Source organism: Podarcis erhardii (genome assembly GCF_964252035.2).
Source record: "Podarcis erhardii genome assembly, chromosome: 2".
Classification (NCBI taxonomy): Eukaryota; Metazoa; Chordata; class Lepidosauria; order Squamata; family Lacertidae; genus Podarcis; species Podarcis erhardii.
This window is the reverse complement of record NC_138498.1, coordinates 124,258,156-124,277,991: the sequence shown is the minus strand read 5'-3', so window position 1 is coordinate 124,277,991 and position 19,836 is coordinate 124,258,156. Positions and strand designations below refer to the sequence as shown.

At 42.3% G+C, this 19,836-nt stretch overlaps 1 protein-coding gene across 1 annotated transcript; it reads right to left on the bottom strand.

Moving 5' to 3' along the window:
- Positions 1-1,794: 1,794 nt before the first annotated feature.
- LOC309335234 (vomeronasal type-2 receptor 26-like) lies at positions 1,795-18,573 on the bottom strand (the record flags this gene model as incomplete). The annotated part of the gene is made up of 6 exons (XM_081850108.1): positions 1,795-2,693; positions 4,238-4,364; positions 5,104-5,334; positions 7,290-8,078; positions 14,897-15,188; positions 18,518-18,573. The coding sequence occupies 6 exons, from the start codon at positions 18,571-18,573 to the stop codon at positions 1,795-1,797; spliced, it is 2,394 nt and encodes a 797-aa protein (XP_081706234.1).
- Positions 18,574-19,836: the final 1,263 nt, after the last annotated feature.

Genomic DNA, 19,836 nt, shown 5'->3' with positions numbered 1-19,836 from the left:
TGGACCCCAACCATTATCACCTGTGCTGCTGGATATAGCAGGTGGGTCAAGCAAGCAAAAATGGGAGCTGCCAGTTAAGATGAAATTCTCAACTCTGCCCCTTCTATCACTATTAGACTCTCAGGGCCTACTTTGCTTTACTCAAGCTTCTAGTTAAACCAGAGCCTGGTGCAAAATAATGACAACTATGGGGAGGAGCATCATAAGAACATCAGATAAGCCCTGCACCTATGTTTGGATGAATAAGGCTAATATAGTCCAGCATCCTGTTTTCACATCAGCCAAACCCCAAGGATACCTGTAAGCACACTGGAGCTGACTTCTGCAGCAATCTCCCAATGCGTAATTCAGAACTAAGGCCCAGGATTCCTCTGAGCACATGCTCACATCAGGAATTTATTTTTGGCACCAGAATTTGGGTTTATATGGTTGTAACACAATGTTACACTCCTAATCCCCATCCATTTCTCTTTACTGAAGCAGCCTCATTGAGGGGTACGGTGGAGAAGGACTTTTTGTTGTTTGTTGTTTGTCGTGCAGGATTTTAATTTAAGGTCACCCCTCTGTTGGTGTGAGATTAATCAAACTGAGATGTCTGACTGCAGGTGCAATCGTACAGATGCTAGACTGGTGAATGGCGTGTCAGTTATTAAGGACATACAGGGAGACACCAGAAATAATGTCATAAAAAGAGATTTTACTTCAAAAATTAGAGTCTGTAATACAGAGAAGAAATCTGAAGGAAACAGCACGAGAGATCAATATAAATTGACACATGCAATGCAGCAAAGGTATTTCCAGAGAGACGGATTCTGCCCAGGTGCAGCTATTTCTGAAGAGCAGACAAAAGCTTGACTTAAAAACACTTGGTTCTATACTTTGAAATTGCTGGCATAGAAATGAGAAAATTCCTACATGAGGCCATTATCACATGCATCCTGATATTCTGTAGATGGCACAAAACTTTAGCCAAGTTCTCTTTATGTCCAGGTCTGGCGATTTTAATTTTCCTGAGACTACTCATCTCTTTTCTGACGATCTCAAATTAACCTCCATGTCCAGTCCAAAACCAAAACTTCAGTCATGTCCTTCCATGTTCTCCTAGCCTTACATTTTTGATCCTCATCAAGAATCATCTGCCAAAAACATCTCATAAACTTTTTGTATAATGCTGGTCCTAAAGATTCTTCACTGGCTCCCAGCACGTATCTGAGCACAATTCAGTGTTGGTACTGACCTTTAAAGCCCTAAACTGCCTCGGCCCTGTATACCTGAAGGAATGCCTCCACCCCAGTCGTTCGAGGGCCTTTTGCCAATTCCCTCACTATGAGAGGCAAATTACAGGGAACAAAGTAGAGGGCCTTCTCGGTAGCGGCACCCGCCCTTTTGAACATGTCCCCTCAGATGTCAAGGAAATAAAGAACAACATAAATTATAGAAGACACCTGAAGTCAAGCCTTTATCAGGAATTTTTTAATGGTTGGTGTTTTATAATGTTTCATAATGTGCTGTAATCTGCCCAGAGTGGCTGGAAAAATAAATAATAAATTATTCTTATTCTTATATTCCCAAAGGACCCTTTACCGATATCTCTTATGCTGCTAGTTTAATGTCATTTCTTTATAATTTAGCTAAGTACATTTTGTACTTTAACCATTCAGTTTGCAACTTCTTAAGCAGCTTATGGAATCCTGCTATGGGTAATGAGCAGTTGTACTCCAGTTGAGATTCTGACTGGGACTTCCAACTGTACAATTTTATGATACCCCTAGAGCTAAGGATCAAATGCCATGTTTAGTTTTTTCTTGTCAGGTGCTCCCTCGTGTTCAAATCAGGCCTCAATATAATAATGTAGCATTTGGGAATGAAGATGCAGCCCAGGAGCCCAGCACTGGAGGCCAAGATGGAAAAGACCTGCACGGCTACCATGAATTTTCCCTTTGTGCTCAAATAAGTGGGCACAAAGGAGACCCAAACACTGAAGAAGACCAGCATGCTGAAGGTGATCAGCTTGGCTTCATTGAAGGCCCCAGGCAGATTCCTTGCTAAGAAAGCCACTGTGAAGCAGATGGCAGCCAGGAAGCCCATGTACCCAAGGGAACCATAAAACATGGCAACAGAGCCTTCATTGCATTGGACAATGATCTCTCCAAGCTGGGAGCTGAGGTCAAAGTCTGGGAATGGAGGAGAGATCCCTAGCCAGATGGTACAGATGAGAACTTGCACACTGGAGCAGGAAAAGACAATGGAGTGGGCCAAACTCTTCCCCAGCCATCTCCTCACCTTGTTCCCTGGCTTAGTAGCCAGGAAGGCCAGGACTACAGTGATGGTTTTTGCCAAGACAGAAGAGACAGCAGCTGAGAAGATGATGCAGAAGGCTGTTTGACGGAGAAGACAGGTCACATTCCTTGGCTTTCCAATGAAGAGGAAGGAGGACAAAAAGGAGAGCAGTAGAGAGATGAGGAGGATGTAGGAGAGGTCCCTGTTGTTGGCTTTGACTATGGGAGTTTCTTTGTATTTAGTGAAGATTCCTAAGATAAATCCTGTGGTTAAGGATAAGGAGAGAGCAAGTGAAGCCAGGAGGCTCCCCAGACTTTCTTCATAAGACAGGAAGGTAGATATTTTGGGGACACATTGATGTCTATCCTCATTTGGATGCTGATCTTCTGGACATTTGGTGCAGTCATCAGCATCTGCAGAGAGCAAAACCCAGTTCAGTATCCTAACATCAGTCACAAAACAGCAATGGTCTGCATGCTGTCGAGCTGCTCATACAGGATTTTCAAAAAGACCCACACTGTACTTTGAAGTGCTGGCAATCAGGGCTTTAAAGCATGAAATCAGCTGGCATCACTACTGCATCTGGTGATTGACAGCTTGGCAGCAGCACCCAACTGCTATTTTTCACCTGGGAAATTGAGATCTAGTGCAAAGGCCACAAAAAATTCTGGACCGCTGGATTATTCAACCTTGGGTTAAATAGATCAATAGGTTGACTCAGTATAATGGCAGCTTCTTGTTATGTTTGAATATTGAGAAGCAGATGTGTTAAGACCCAACTTATTTTATAATATATTGAAGCTACAATTATTCCCTGTTTAGGGAAGTTTTTAACGACTGATGTTTTAATGTATATTTAACCTTCTCTTGTAAGCCCCCCTAGAGTGGCTGGGGAGGCCCCGCCCGATGGGTGGGGTAGAAATAATAAATTTTATTATTGTTGTTGTTATTTCTAAAATCACGTATAGCTTTACAATTATATGATTCCTCCAAGGAACTTGGAGGAGTGTTATTGTGTGGCACTACCTCCATTCCTGAACTACTGGGGACCTCTCAGAAATTGTCAGGTGGTCACTCTGGCCCTAGTGCTGACTGACTCCATGGCAGGACAACAACCCTCTTGAGGCCCCAGAGTTGGTGAACCCAATACACCCTGGCGCTCTTGCTCACTTTCCCCTCACTCAACAAGAAAGTTCCCAGTACCTGATTCATTGACATGTACTCCCTGCAACACTGGAAGCGACCTTTGAATGCCTTTGGATACTAGTTGCTGGAGATCACATGGGGGGGTGGGAGGGCTGTTTTTTCTATGCAGCAAGGCCTTCCTTATATCCTCGGTTTTTCTTATGAGTTACTTTTTATTAATGGATAGATCTGGAAGGAGTTCCACCTATCCATCGGTAAAACTGTACAGGTGATGTAGTAGAAGTCGAAACCATAAGACAAAATTCTGTAGAGGAGCTACCATAATTAAAACCTGAAAAATTCTACAAGTTGCAGCAGATGGGCAAATTAAGTTTCCTGGTACTGTGGGGACATTAAAAAGGTAAAGGGATCCCTGACCATTACAGGCTGACAATAGGTGAACCCTCCTTGAAGAGGGCATTTCATTCATGGGGTGACATTTTCAGTGCTATTTTTTAGAAAAAGAGGTGCCTGTCAGGGAATGGTCTGAATCAGAGGATTGGGGATTGCATTCTCAGGCAGGTCAGCTGTTCTCTTAAGAGGGAGAGACACAGACCCTGAGCAGATTACACAAGAGTTACCTAGCTACAAGATAATGGAAAGAGAAACAGAAGGGAGGGAACAGCCAGCAAGGAGGTCATAAAAGAGTGGGGTGGGGGCTATAAAATATAAACTGCTCATTCATTATGGTTATTAACATCTTATTTGGAATGGCTCAAATATTTGCCCCATCCTCCCATCAAAGGCCATTTTCTCTGAGATCCTCTCCTACCTTCCTGAGTGGAGATGGTCCCTTCAGAGCAGGGAGAGCAATCATAGCAGCAGGGCGGCTTCCCTTCCTGAACTTTTCTGGAATATCCAGGGAGACAACTTTCTGTGCATCTTGAACGAGGCACCGTCTAGGCATGAAGAGAAAACTGAGCACTAAGGAGAAAGTGATAGGTGAATTTGTGCCTTTGGACACAGACCTAAGCTGACCCCGGGCCCTATTTTGGGACAATTACATTTCTCTTTATATTTTGCAGAGTTGCATGGAAGATACTTTTTTTGGGTGTTTCTGTTCCTCCATCCCCATCCCCCTTAACATTAATATCTCACATTTCTATGCTACAATAGTATAGCAAACTGCAATACTAAGATAACAGTTAACAACAAACAGGAGCATGGCATAAACCACCATACGAACATCAGCAATAAAACAAGTCCTCCATCTGTTGCCATGACATCTGTCAACAGTGACATTGGTGTTGCTTTCAAAGTCTGCACCTAGTGCAGAAATTGGTGCCCAGTTTGCTTGTGTATTATGTCTCTATGCCCAAACAGATGTGAAATACCTTACTATACTCCAGCCATACCCAACTTGCTGCCCCTCAGATATCTTACCACAATGCTGGCTGGGGTGCATGGGTGTTGTAGTCCACAATATGTAGGGGGCACCAGGTTGGGGAAATGTGTTCTGCTCTGCTTTGGAGATTCTTTACTTTGAAATTTTACACATGTTTACCCAAACTCAGTGGGACTTAGCTCCAAGGAAGCATCCACAAGATTGCAGTCAAAGCCTCATATGTACTATTCAAAATGTTACTAGAGCATAGCAGATGTCATAGATAATAAAATGACAGATCCAATCTTTCCTACCTTCTTAAATTGCTCGGGCCACACAATTGCTTCTGGGTTAATGGTGAACTTCAGATTTGAGGACTTTAGTCTCTCTATTCTCCCAATTTTCACTCTATCATGAGAGTTATTAGGAAAGAGCACCCAATTCACGATATCGAAGTCAATGGCCAGTGTCCCATTCTCATCCAGGTACTGTCCATCAGCTGAAGTATTAGAGTAGAACTGGACTTCTTTCAAGAAACGATGAAGCTAGAATGACAGAGGAAAATCCAGAAATGAGTATGCAGGGCTGAATTAGAATGGTTGATTTGAAGGGATAGATCAGTCAGTAGACCATAAGACTCTTAGTCTGAATTTGAGCCCTATGTTGGGCAATATATTCCTGCACTGCAGAGGGTTGGACTAAATGACCCTCATGGCCCTCCCAACTCTACAATTCTATGATTCTAAGACAGGCATAGGCAAACTCAGCCCTCCAGATGTTTTGAGGCTACAACTCCCATCATCCTTAACTAACAGGACCAGTGGTCAAGGATGGGAAAATATGTAAAACATGATGAACATGGCTTTTTTAAAGGAAGAACACTAAGTTCTATGAAGGATGAAGTCATCTTTCTGCAGCAGGATGAAACAGTGTAAAGAAGGATATTGAGTGGCACACTGGGAATCAAATAATATACGAATATATAGGGAATATAAGAATATAATATCACAAATTCATGATAAAACACACACACACACACACACACACACACACACACACACCACAAATAACAACATTCCCCCAACGCCTTACACAAACACATGCCAGAGAACATTCCATGAATGGACTTCTTTCAAGAAACAATGAAGCTAGAACGACAGAGGAAAATCCAGCGGTGAGTTAGCAGGTTTCATGTTCTCCCTGCATCGTAATCTTCTCTGAATAAGAACCATTGTATCTCTCACCTGGAATCATCTGACCGTACTAGATTATTAGACACCCTCAATCTGCTTCATCATTTTTGAGATGACCAAAATCAGCATTATTACGTATATTAGAAAAGTTGATTTGGAGGGATAGTTCAGTCGGTAGACCTTGAGACGCAATCTGATGGTCATGAGTTTAAGCCCTATGTTGGGGGAAAGATCCTTGCATTTGCAGGGGGTTGGACTAGGTGCCCCTCATGGCACAGATATAACGGTGGTTCACAACATAAAAACACAATATAAAGGTACAAACTACAAGATAAAAAGAACACACCCACCCCACAAACGAATAACAACCCTCCCCAACCCCTCACAAAAAGCACATGGAAAGGGGGTATAGAATGTTAATCAGATAAATGCCAAGATAAAGAGGAATAGCTTTGCATGGCACCTAAAGCTGAACAGTGAAGCCACTGCAGAGAAGACCAGCTCTTGCATTGCCATCCTCTGGAGCTCTGGAGGAGGAGGCATGCAAAGAAGGGTCTCAGATGATGACCTCAGGGTCTGGGTAGGTTTATATGGAGAGAGGTGGTCCTTGAGGTATTGTGGTCCTCAACCGTTTATAGGTCAAAACCAGGACTTTGAATTGGGTCTGGAAACTAATTGGCAGCAAGTGTGATTGTAGCTGGACCAGGATCAGTGTAATATGCTCAAACAGTGTTGTCCCAGTGAGCAACATGACTCCCCTGGGACTTAGCTTACAAGTGTATTGCTGTCTAATGATAGTCTAATATGGGAGTGTCTAGTCCAAGTGTGTTTACTACATTTTGTAAAAAGTCCTCCTCAATATTCATGTTAGATCTAGATTCTTTGTGGATTCCCAAACTTTGCAGTGTAGGAGGCTACTAAGAAGTAGGTAACTGTTGAATCAGAGCATTGGTTCAATGAGCTCCACATCTCTCTGTGTGTTTTGCTGTCTTTGCCTGCAAATAATTGGATAATACTTCTGTCTTCAGGAATATAGCACTGAATCTTGACCTGCCATACAGTGATGGGCCAATTCTGTTGTGCTCCGTCTGTAACTCATGTAGAATTCCTTACCCATGGGAACCAGGATGGGAGAAACTCTGATGGATTTCTGCCAGCAGGTGAAAAAAATGTCAGCGGCCAGTCAGTCAATGTAGACAATACTAACCAGTGTTCTGACACAGTTCAAGACAGATTCAGATGATCCTATCATGGTGATTCCAGAACAGGGACAATGAATTCCAGTTTGTAAAAGGAAAATGACATACCTGCCATGGCTGTAGCTTTTGAAGTTCCATGCTGCCTTCACCCACAATCGACATCCTCTTTGACCTGGATGAATATGCAGCATTGAAGGCCTGAGCCACAGTTTGGATACTCAAGTAGTTCACATAGCTGTCTTGGGACAGGATTCTTTCAATCTCTTCCTGGGGCAGCATCTTCACATTATCCTTCGCTCTGCATTTGGTCATACCCCTCACAGACAAGGCATGCTTTGAATATGAACAATCAAATGCTTCTTCTGAATACCATTGACTAGCCAAGGACATTGGCCCATAATAGTCCTTCTTCATCCTTTTTTTGGTCTTCATTACAAAGGACAAAGAGCCATGGGTATACTGGAGGCAATCAATATCACGTAACAACATTTTGTTCTGAAGAAGTGTGGTTATCCAGACTTTCCCCCCAGTTTGTATCCTTTCAAGTAAGGACTGTACCTCTATGATTATGTAAAGTCCACTTTGAGAGTCTGCAAAGTAAACAAATACACTGACTTGTCTCCACAGGGCAGGTGCTTCATGGGGTATCCATAGCCAAGTTTTTCGTAGTACTCTTTGTGTGAAGGCAACACAAATTTCCCTTTTGTTCATCAGATGTGTTAAGATACTCAGGAACCTTTCACCACTTTCATTGTCTGGAGCAAAGAGGCCGACCCACGTCCACCTGAAATGCAGGAGGAGTTGGACTATCCCTTGGTACTGTGTTTCTTGGTTTGGCAGCATTTGGTAGACAAAAGGGGACTGGAATTTATCCGAAAGAACGAAGCCATAACTGAGCTATTGATGAAATGGAAATAGATTTTGGAAATAAAACAATTTTTTTAAAAAAAATTAAGTAATTCTTTTACTGATTATCTTGCTAGGGAGGGGGGACATGGATGCTTATTTTCATTCCTGAAACTGGTCTTTCCCCTTTTTTCATCAGTCCCCCCCCCCACTGCCTTTTGTGGATTATAAAATGCAATGGTGCAAGGAGTGGTAGAGAAGCAGAGATTTGTTTTGAAAAGATGACTTTGCTTTGAGAACTCACCTTATTAGCAGGAAACATCAGCAGACTAAACAAGTTGAAATGGAATGCAAAGGGAAAACAAAGAGGAGTAGGAAGGAGAAGGTAGGAGGGGGTGAGGAGGAGAGAGGAAAAGAAAGGATACCTAGTGGCAAAAAGAGGCAATTACAGGAGGGGGAAAATTCTTCATTTTTTTGTTCTTTCTCTCTCCTTCATACCTTTTAAGGGAGAGTGGAAGTAATATTTGAGGGTGGGAAATATAGTAGTTTTGGGAGAAATGAAAGTAGGACATATGAATAAATTTTACAATTTTGGAAATATGGCATCAAAGAAGCCACAGTTGGAGGCTGGAGCTACAACTACCGCACAGACAAGAAGGGTATCCACCCTATAGACAGAACCTAAGGTAGTTATTGCAGATATCTTAATGGATCTGAAAAAAGACTTAAGAGAGAATATTGGAGAAAATGTCTGGGAAGAACATAACATCAATCCTGCGGAGGGCTTAATGGGATAGATTAAAGAATTTACAACAAAAACATCAGACTGGGAAAAATCCATACAAGAGTTGAGTAAAAAAGCACAGGGTTTAGAGGAAACAACAAAAAACAACAAAAAAGACTCAATCAGAAGGAAGAGAACTGAAAAGAGAACAGAAAAAATAAGAGAGGAAACTATGGAATTAGTGACACAGGGAGCAACATGGGACTCAATTGCAATTCTAGAAATGCAGCAGAAGTAACTAACTCTACGCCTCAGGAGGATCGCTGAGGAGGCAGAGGAAAACATAAGAGAGAAAATTATAGCGGGATTAGCTAGCTGGTTGGGGGTAGAAGGAGAAGGATTGGGTCAATTGATTGACAAAGCCTTTAGGGTAAAATCAAGTTTTGCAAAAACAAGCAAACTACAAGGGGATTGCCTGGTGGTTTTCAATTTATGAATGGTTAAAGATAGGGAATTACAGCTGAACTACCAAAAAAGGCTTACAATTGGTGAAAAGAACACTATAATTCTTAAAGAATTCCTGATGAGATTGCTGAAGAAAAGGAGTAATTATATATCTTTGACTAAAGTATTGAAAAACAACACAATTCCATATAGATGGAAGTTCCCTGTAGGTGTCTTGTTTACATATAAAGGGGAAAAGCAAAGATATAAAAGTGTACAAGATGTGGAGAAGTTCTGGAGAAAATACAAAAAAGAACATTGAGGAGGAAAGCCTGAAGCAGTAGGTACAGAAGAAGAAACAGATCCAGCAGAAAAAAAGAATGAAAATTAAGAAGATAAACAGGACCCTTAATTAGACCTTTAAATTAGAGATTCCAATTATCACATATATATTTTTTGCCTTGTAAAGTTATCTCTGTTGCTATCATCCTTCCATTCTCATCTTTAAATAACTGTTTCAGGTTATATCTATTTTTAGCATAAATTACCAAACCTCTTTTTGTTTTGTTTTATCTGATGTTATAAAGTCCATCCCCAATCGTTTATTTATCAAGACTCTGTGTTTTCTTGCTACATGTGTTTCTTGTAAGCATATTATGTCCAAATTCTCTTTTTGTAATACATGTTCAATTTTATGCCTTTTTAATTTATTCTTTAGTCCATTAACATTCCAGGTTAAAATTTTCAGTTTCATCTTTTCTAATTTATTTATATATTTTATGCGCCAAATGACAAAAAAAAAGATTTTTTTTTAAGAACTGGAAGAAAAATTGTTTGAGTTTATGCATCAAAAGATTATATTAATAGGTGATTTAAATGGAGCAGTCTCTTTAGAAATGGACAGGACAATAAGAAAAATGGACTCAAAAGAAGGAACGCTACCTGTAATTTTTTTTCAATATGGTGGAGAACCTAAAATTGATGTCTGAAGATTTAGACACCTATTTCAAAAAGAATATATCCATTTTTCAGAACCAAATGAATCTGCTGGAAGAAGTGACTCAATATGGACATGGAATGAACTAACACTGAGAACAAAAAGAATAGAAATACAGTGGTACCTTGGGTTAAGTACTTAATTCATTCCGGAGGTCCGTTCTTAACCTGAAACTGTTCTTAACCTGAAGCACCACTTTAGCAAATGGGGCCTCCTGCTGCTGCCACGCTGCCGGAGCATGATTTCTGTTCTCATCCCGAAACAAAGTTCTTAACCCAAGGTACTATTTCTGGGTTAGCGGAGCCTGTAACCTGAAGCATATGTAACCTGAAGCATATATAACCCGAGGTACCACTGTAGAACCAAGGACACTCTCAGACCATAATCCAGTGTTACTGGAATTGAAAGGAGAAAAAAACTCCACATTTAGGTGCAGGTTAAATGAAGGTCTTTTAGATAACCAATTAACTTTGCAAAAAGGAGAAAATATTCTGAAAGACTATTTTGAATTAAATCTGAATCAAGAGACAGAACTTAATATGGTCTGGGATACAAGTAAAGCAGTGATGAGAAGATTTTTTAATTCAGCAAAGTGCTTACCCCCAAAAAGTTAGAGAAGGTAAAAAGAAATACATTTTGGAAGAACTGATTAGAAATAAAAAAGAATTGAATAAAAAACCTGGAAAAAAACTCAATAAAACAGAATATAAAAATGTGACAGGCACAATTCTCGATGTTGGTGAACCAAGAAATTGAATGGAAGATTAAAATGTTAAGGCAGAAAAATTTTGAATTCGCAAATAAACCAGGAAAACTGCTTGCTTGGCAATTAAAAAAGAAAAAGGGACAAAATGTAATAAACAAATTGAAAATAGAAGGTAAAATAATACATAGATATTAAAAGACAATTGATATTAAAAGACAATACATAGATATTAAAAGACAATTAAAAGACAGAGCTTGTTGTTTAGTTGTTTAGTCGAGTCCGACTCTTTGTGACCCCATGGACCAGAGCACGCCAGGCACTCCTGTCTTCTACACAGAGCTATATTGAGCCAATAATCGAGTTCCAATAATGATACAAGAGGTGCAGCAAGGAATTAAACATTCAAAATTAGATAAATTGCCAGAGCCAGATGGTCTATCAGCCACATATATAAAACCACAAGACTTTCTGTCAGATGCTGGTGGTGGTTGCTCGTGAGTAACCAGGCAAGACTCTGACCTGTCTTTTACAGGTTTTATTGTGCAAACTATTTTCAGTGCAGATCCACAAAGTTCATGTCTGTCTTGGTCACTTGCAGAATCTGGGCGTGGCCCCTTCTGGCTTCTCCCCCAAAATAAGAACTTTGGCACCCCAGGCCTCCTCCCCCCCTCCTTGCGTTTCACCCCTCTGTGCAAGCTGGGTGACGGAGGTGGCGTGCGTCCCTCCTGGCCAGCCTGGCAAGGTGAGGTGCTGGGGCTCTCAGCAGCACCCTCGAGCCCTTTCCTCGCTTGGCTGGCCCCTTCCCTCTCTTCTTCACTGGAGGTGTGGCTTTTCCCACCACTGGAAGAGGAGCTGCTCCTCAGGAGTTTCGGAGACTCTCTGTATCCCAGCAGCCCCCCTGCCTCCTTCCCCTGTTCTGATGGCAGTCCCCTGACACTTTCTGATACAACCGCTCAAGGTTGTAATGAATAAAATATTGAACACAGGGAAAATCCCAGATTGATGGAAAGAGGCAATCCCGGTACCTTGGGTTAAGTACTTAATTCATTCCGGAGGTCCGTTCTTAACCTGAAACTGTTCTTAACCTGAAACACCACTTTAGCTAATGGGGCCTCCTGCTGCTGCCGTGCCGCCAGAGCACAATTTCTGTTCTCATCCTGAAGCAAAGTTCTTAAGCCGAGGTACTATTTCTGGGTTAGCGGAGTCTGTAACCTGAAGCATATGTAACCTGAAGAGTATGTACCCCGAGGTACCACTGTATAACATTACTTCTGAAACAAAACACGGATTTGCTTTCAGTAAAAAATTATAGGCCGATTTCTCTGCTCAATAATGATTATAAATTGTTTGCCAATATAATGGCAAACCATTTGAAATTGGTGTTAAAAGAGCTAATTCATCATGATCAAGCAGGCTTTCTACCTGGACGACAGATGAAGGACAATATAAGGAATATAATTAATAGAATAGAATATCTGGAGATCAGGAATGAAAAGCAGGCTGCATTGATGTTTGTGGGTTCAGAGAAGGCCTTTGACAATGTGTCTTGGACTTTCATGAAAAAAATCTATGGAAATGATACCAAAGAAAGAGGTGGCTTCTCTTTGCCGGATCTGAAATTATATTATGAGGCGTCATGTCTCTGCTGGCTGCGGGAGTGGATAACTTTGAAAAATAACCATATCTTAGACCTTGAGGGTCTTGATAATAGATTTGTTTGCCATGCATATTTATGGTATGAAAAGTGCATAAATGATTTTTGAACCATTTGGTAAGAAAAGCCATTTATGGTGTATGGGGAAAATATAAAAAATTGTTAGAATAGAAGACACCATGGTGGTTTTCACCAGTGGAAGCAATGTCCCTAAAAAAGACAAATGTGAAAGGTAAATGGGCAACATACCGTATTTTTCGCTCTATAGGGCGCACCTAGTTTTTAGGGGGGGGAGAGAAATAAATGGGAAAAAAATTATTTCCCCCCCAGCCCCAAAGAGCAAAGAAGCCAAGATAGCAAGCAGGATCCATCCCGAGCGGCTTCGTTTTTAGCCGTGGGGCAGAGGCAGGGGAAGCCCGAGCTTCCCCCGACCCCAGCCCCCAGAACAGGTCCAGGAGAGGTGGCGAGATTGCGTGCAAACTTGTCGCCGCTCCCAGAGCTTGCGGAGAACAGGCTGCTATCCGCAAGCCTTCAGAGCACGGCAGGAACTCCCGCCGGGCTCATAAGGCTTGCGGATAGCTGCCTGAAGCCCAGGGAGCGCAGTGGCAGTTGGCACTGCGCTCCCCAGGCTTCAGGCTGCAGGCGGCCATCTGCAAGCCTTCGGAGTGCTCCGAAGGCTTGCAGATAGCCACCTGAAGCCTGCATTCACTCCATAGGACGCACACAAATTTCCCCTTCATTTTTGGAGGGGATAAAGTGTGTCCTATAGAGCGAAAAATACGTTATATAGAGTTGCTCATAGAAGTAGAACACCAACTGAAATTGAAAAGTTAGTTACCGACTGGTTGCAATATCACCAAGTAAATGGTGTGTTAAAAATAGATAAGAAAAATGGATTTAGTACAGAAATTTCAAGGTTTGAAAAAGAATTATTGAGAAATGATGTGAAGTTACTTTCTAAAATGTATAAATTGTTGCTAGAGTGGCATACTAAAGATGAAGTCAAATCAGTAGTGATACGATAGACACAAGATATTGGGCACAATGTCCAATTTTCATCTTGGGAGAAACTATGGAGGGAAGACAAAAATTATATGAAAATGATATATTGGTGGTATTTAGCACACGCAAAATTATAAAAAATATAGAGAACTGCTCCCAATGTTTGCTGGAAATGTACAGAAAAAGGTGTCATGTTCTACCATATGTGGTGGATGTGCAAGATAACAAAAACATTCTGGGAAATGATTTACAATGAGTTGGAAAAAAATGTTTAAAACAATATTTGTGAAAAAAACAGAGGCTTTTTTGTTAGGCATTCTAGGTACAGAGATTCTGAAGGAGCAGAACAGCAGCGTGGATGCTACTGGCCCAGATATTGAAAGAAGAGAAAGTTCCAACCAGAGACGAATGGCTGGTGAAGATGATGGACTTTGCAGAGATGGCAAAATTGACTGGGAAAATCAGAAATCAGGAAGAGAAGAATTCTAAGAAGGTATAGGAAAAAATTATAATGAATTTAAGAGAAGACTGTAAACAACTTTGGCATGTTTTGAGTAATGCTTGTAATGTACGAAAAGCCATGGAAAATTGGATTATTATTCATTTAACAAATTAAAGAAAATAAGATAAACAGTTGGAAAAAAAGAGTGATAACGGAAGGGTGGAGGGAAGTCAAAGGATTCAGGGAATCCTAAATGAAGAGGTGAATGATTTGTTTAAATTTAAATTTGTTTTGTAAAACTTAATAAAAATATATTTAAAAACAAACAAACAAAAAAAGCAAAATTCTCTAGCCAGTTAAAAAAGATTCAATAAAAAACAGTGAAGAAGGTAAAACTATATAACAAACTTCAATTAAAATGCCTGCTGCAATAAAAAAAAGAAAAGTTTTCAGTAGGCCCTAGAGAGACAGTGGAAAGGGGCCTGTCTGTCCTCAACTGCAAGGGAGTTCCATAACCCTTCATACCCTCCAACATCTGGGTGAAGAAAAGGCGAAGGAGTAAACCCTGCACAAATCCTGCACCAGCTGAGTGGTGCTTTGTTTGCCTCCTTCCAGAAAATCCTGCAGCCAAGCTTGTGCCAAATGCATTGCTCTTCTTTCCTTTGGACCACAGCAGTGAGGCTGAGAGGGAGGTCTTGTTGTCTGGGCAGCCCAGGACCTCCATACCCACTGCCTAGGCTTGTGCACTGTGGAGGTCACTATGATACTACTTACACAGTGGTTTGACTTCATCCCAGAGGCTCACGCCATCGTCTTTTAAGACAGACAGATGGCAGCAGCAGCAACAACAACAAGGTGGCTAATATTGCCAGGTATGTTTCACTTGGACCCATTGATTACCTGTGGGATCTTGTAGATTCCTAACATGTTTGCAATGTGTGTGGAGATATCAAATTCACTCTTTTCAAGAACAGCTAGCAGCCTTTTCTGCTTCCCACAGGTGTAGTTTGGAATGTTGATTTTCCCACCAGCAAGCAGGTCTGTCATGGAGTCAGAAGTCAGTCTTCCCTCACAAAAGGTATCATAGATGCTGTAGCCCAGGGTGATGTTGGGCAAGAGACTGGGGTTGTGATTAATATCCCGAACAGCAAGGGAGAAGGAAATAACGTGTGAGTTCTTCTTATCCACCCAGCTGCGAAAAAAGTATGTCACACAGTCAGCCTCATATTCTTTTTTGTATTAATCAAAGCAACTAGGAAAAGAGACCAAGTGGTAGAGCAGAGTGAGACAGAGGTCTACCTATACCTGTGTCTACAGAATTTTTGCAAGGGGGGAATATGGAGGGAAGATCAGAACACAAATCAGCCTCATTTCTGGTGACCTACCAAAAGTCCCTTGAGCCACATTGACCCCCAGGCTGCATTGCAAATGACTAAGCACAGTTGACATATACGATTTGCAGTTGCATAGATTTTGTTGTGCATGGGAAAAGAATTGTGTTCCCATTTTATTTACTACCAAAAAAACCTGCAACTCAAAAACATCCCACAACACTTCCTACCTTTTAGAAAACAAGTTATGCTTTGGAGAGCAGTACATGTCAAAAATACTACTACTAATTACATAAAATGCATTATAAAATACTTTGAAAAATGGCTTTCCCCCAACTGAACAGAATGAAACAAAAGGAATTTTTTCAAGGGTATCAGAAAACAAGGGTATTATGGGAAAGGGAGAATAGATAGGAAGCAGAAATACAGCAATGCATCATTACTTACGACTTAAGTCTGCTGACAGGGGTGCTGGAGAAGGTGAATGGATGTTGCTCATTAAAGAATCTTTGAGATGTGACTCCACTAATGAGGTGGTCTGCTAGCTGGTAAAAATTTGAAGCCAACATTCGCTCCTTGATCGTGTTCAGTGGGCATTTTGCCCTCAGCTGCAACCCATTGGTTGCAAGAGGCAGGAACACAAGTAGTATTATCATTCTGGGTCTACCTACTATGCTTTCCTTGTAGCTGCTCCACCAAACACTAGCTGCTGTATGCAATGAGCCCCAAGTTATTGCAAATCAGAGATTGCAGTGAATTGACAAATACAGGGAGGTGTCCAGCTCCGGTCTCAGAGCTGAAGGGTGATGGTTCAGAGGTGGAGCATCTATTTAGCACCAAGAAGGTGAGAGGGTGCAATCTCTGCTCCCTGTTCTAGGCAAGGCTGAGGACGTCAGTCAAAATTTCTGATCTAGAAGGCAGCATCACACAGATGTACCTTCCCACTTCACCTGCTCTATGTCTTGGCCTCCAAGATTTTTTTTGGCACAATATGTATCTTATACATCCAGCCTTTTAGGCACAGTGGGATAAAAATCTTCCTGCTACCCTTAATTACGATATTTACCTTATTGAACCCAAAGGCAATATTCAACAGGTGGGGTGAGGGCTACGTGGACTCAGGAAAGAATAAAAATAGATCACTGTGATTCTGATTATTGTTAAGGGAAGAAAGATCTCCCCTGAAACTTGATGGGAGCAGGTGCAGAGCAGGAGAAAACATGTTTACTCAATAGCGTGCCACTGATCATCAAGGGTAAAGGTGAGTTTGGCAGAACATGATTGACATCAGAAGAGCCCTAAGGCTGGATCAGGCCAAAGGCCCACAAAGTCCAGCATCCTGTTCTCACAATGGCCAACCAGTTGACACAAAGTGAAGCCCACAAGCTGGAGATGAGAGCAGAACTTTCTCTACATTCTATTTTCCTACCTCCAAAGGAGCGATAACATATAAATTGACTCAACTGCAAGGGGAGGTCAACTATAATGATGAAGGGTCTAGAAACCAAGCCTTATGAAGAACCATTGAAGGAGCTGGGTATATCTAGCCTTGGAAAAGGAGACTGAGGAGAGATATGATAGCCATCTTCAAATATCTGAAGGGATGTCACATGGAGGATGGAGCAAGTGTGTTTTCTCCTGTAAGGTAGGAGTTGAACCAATGGCTTCAAGTTGCAGGAAAAGCCACTTTCGCAATAAACAAGGAGGTGGGGTTGCGGGTGGCACGTCCCTTCCCCACATTCGCAGGGCTGGCTCCAGCCCCCATGATACCTAAGGGAATCCCCGCCCGTGTCATACCCCGGGCCAGCCAATCGGCTGGCTCCGGGGGCGGGGCCTCGGCAATTTAAACCTGCCGCAGCCGAGGCTCTTCCTCTTTTCCTCCACTGCTGCAGCTGACCCAGTTTTCCCGCCCATCCCACCCCCTTTTTAGGATAGGTTCTCTGATGTTGCTATGAACTCCGGTTGGTCGCCGTCAAGGGGCCTGGTAGGAATTTTCCCAAATGGCAGATTGGCTCCAGCCATTTGGTTTTCACCTACCTCGTAGCAAACTGTCACAACTCTTCGGTATTGGCGGTTAGGCATTGGTAGGGGTACTGTTCTATTGTTATGCAAATGAAGGGGGAAGGAGTGCCATCACCTTCCCCCAAGCAAGGGTAGTCCGGTAAAGGATTCCGGGGTGTGTGGCCTTGTCCTAAGCCTAGGGAGGTGTGTGCCCACGGCACGCCCCCACGTGGTGACGCCCGGGGGAGGTCCTAGTTGACGTGCCTCAGCAGGACTCCTCCCTCTGGTGATTAACCCTTCCGGCCTCTAGCTGGTTAATAGTTAGGACCAATGCCTAAGCCAATACCACTCAATTCCTGTAATCAATAAAGTTGTGGCCTAATTTGACCCATTAACCTGAATTCTTGTGTCCGTGTCTTTATTTCCTCGGGGGAAGGCGGGAACTCGCCACGCAACAAGATTCCCACTAGACAGATGGAAAAACTTTCTGACAGTAAGAGCAGTGAAAGGTCTCTCTCAAGAGACTCTCCTTCCCTGGAGGTTTTTAAGCAGATGTTGGACCTATATAATGAATTCAAAAAGCCAACAAAAGTACTGAATCTCTCACTAAAAGACCCAGAGAGAGTACACTGCAGCATCCCAATCTTGAATTGAAGTGTGTGCCCATTTGAGTAAGTCCAATGATTGTACCAACTGGGCCCAATGGCAATTTCTGCATGGCCATGGTCCTCCAAAACCATGCCAGAGACCATCTCTGCCAGCTCAGTTAGTGGTGCCATACACCACTGATATCCCCTATCTGTCTCTCCAGCACAACAAATACATTCCAAACACTAGAGATATTGTTGGAAAGGAAATAATGCTTCTACGGACAACTGCAGCAACTTTCAGCCCTTTGAAGCCCCAGTGAAGCTTTTATCCAGTATCCCAATTTATTTGGTGAGGCCCACCCAGCTTACATATCCATGTTGTTGTGGTTTGTATACCGTCTTTCATCCAAAGATCCCAGGGCAGCTCACAACATAAAAATCCCAAAGGGGAGTTCAAAATCAGGCATGCCGAGTTCCACCCAACATTATGGGTGCCCACTGCACACTGGTGATGTCACGTGTGCTTGTGCTATCACACATCGTCTCCTCAAGCAGGGGGGTCTGACATCTTCAATGTTGGACCATCCTAATCTGCCCACCATTCTTCCTCCTTTGTGCTGAGGTAGTGGATTTTCATCATTTGTGAACATGCCATGTCTTATTTTTGTGTATCTGACTCAGTAACCAGGACTTGGATCCATTTCACGTTCCTTGGAAAAATGACCACCTATTGTAAATATTCATATGCTAAACACCCTGGTTCTTTAAGGGGAGGAGAGAGCCATTTTCTCTTCCCTTCTCTTATTGCTGTTTGACTCTGCATTAAACTGCTTGTTCTGCCGCTGACCACTAGGTGCCATTTCTTCATTCTGGGCATTGGGCGTCCCTTTTGGACCCGATCCTTTAACACCTGCACTGCTGGATAAAGCAGATGGGTCAAGCAAGCAAAAATGGGAGCTGCCAGTTAAGATGAAATTCTCTTTTTTTGTGTGTGTGTAGGGGAAAGCGCGAATGCAGTCCCCCCTACCACAAATTATGCAGTCGAGTTTCCCGCATTTGGGGAAATCGCAGGGGTCAGCACACCCGCAGTGCAATGGATGAGCCTCACCATGGGAAAACCTCCTTCATGATCAAGGTGTCTCCCCTGCCAGGTAAGTATAAGATGACATTCTCAACTCTGCCCCTATTAGCACTATTAGACTCTCAGGGTCTAAATTGCTTTTAACTAGAAGCCCAAGCTTCTAGCTCAACTGGAGCCTGGTGCAAAATAATGACTATGGGGAGGGGCATCATAAGAACATCACATGAGCCCTGCACCCGTGTTGGGATGAATGAGGCTAATGTAGTCCAGCATCCTGTTTTCACATCAGCCAAACAGATACTCAAAGCATGCCTGTAAGCACACTGGAGCTGATTACTGCAGCAATCTCCCAATGCGTAATTCAGAACTAAGGCCCAGGATTCCTCTGAGCACATGCTCACATCAGGAATTTATTTTTTAGCACCAGAATTTGGGTTTATATTGTAGTCACAGAAAATGCCTACGTGAGGCCATTATCTCATGCATTACGATACTCTGTAGACGGCACAAAACTTTACCAAGTTCTCTTTATCTACAACTTTAATTTTCCTGAGACCATTCGTCTCTTATCTCTTATGTAAAATCAATGTCCATGTCCAGTCCAAAACAAAAACTTCAGTCATGTCCTTCCATATTCTAAGTTTTCTCCTAGTCTTGCATTTTTGATCCTCATCAAGAATCATCTGCCTAAATCATCTCTCTTCTCATAGACTATTTGTAAATGTGTATCGAGTTTTAAAGATACCGGCTGAGACCCTAACTGCCCACAGTCTCCCCCATAGGGGTTCAAGCCCTGGCTATTTTCTGCTTCGACTACTACAATGTGCTTTACATGGT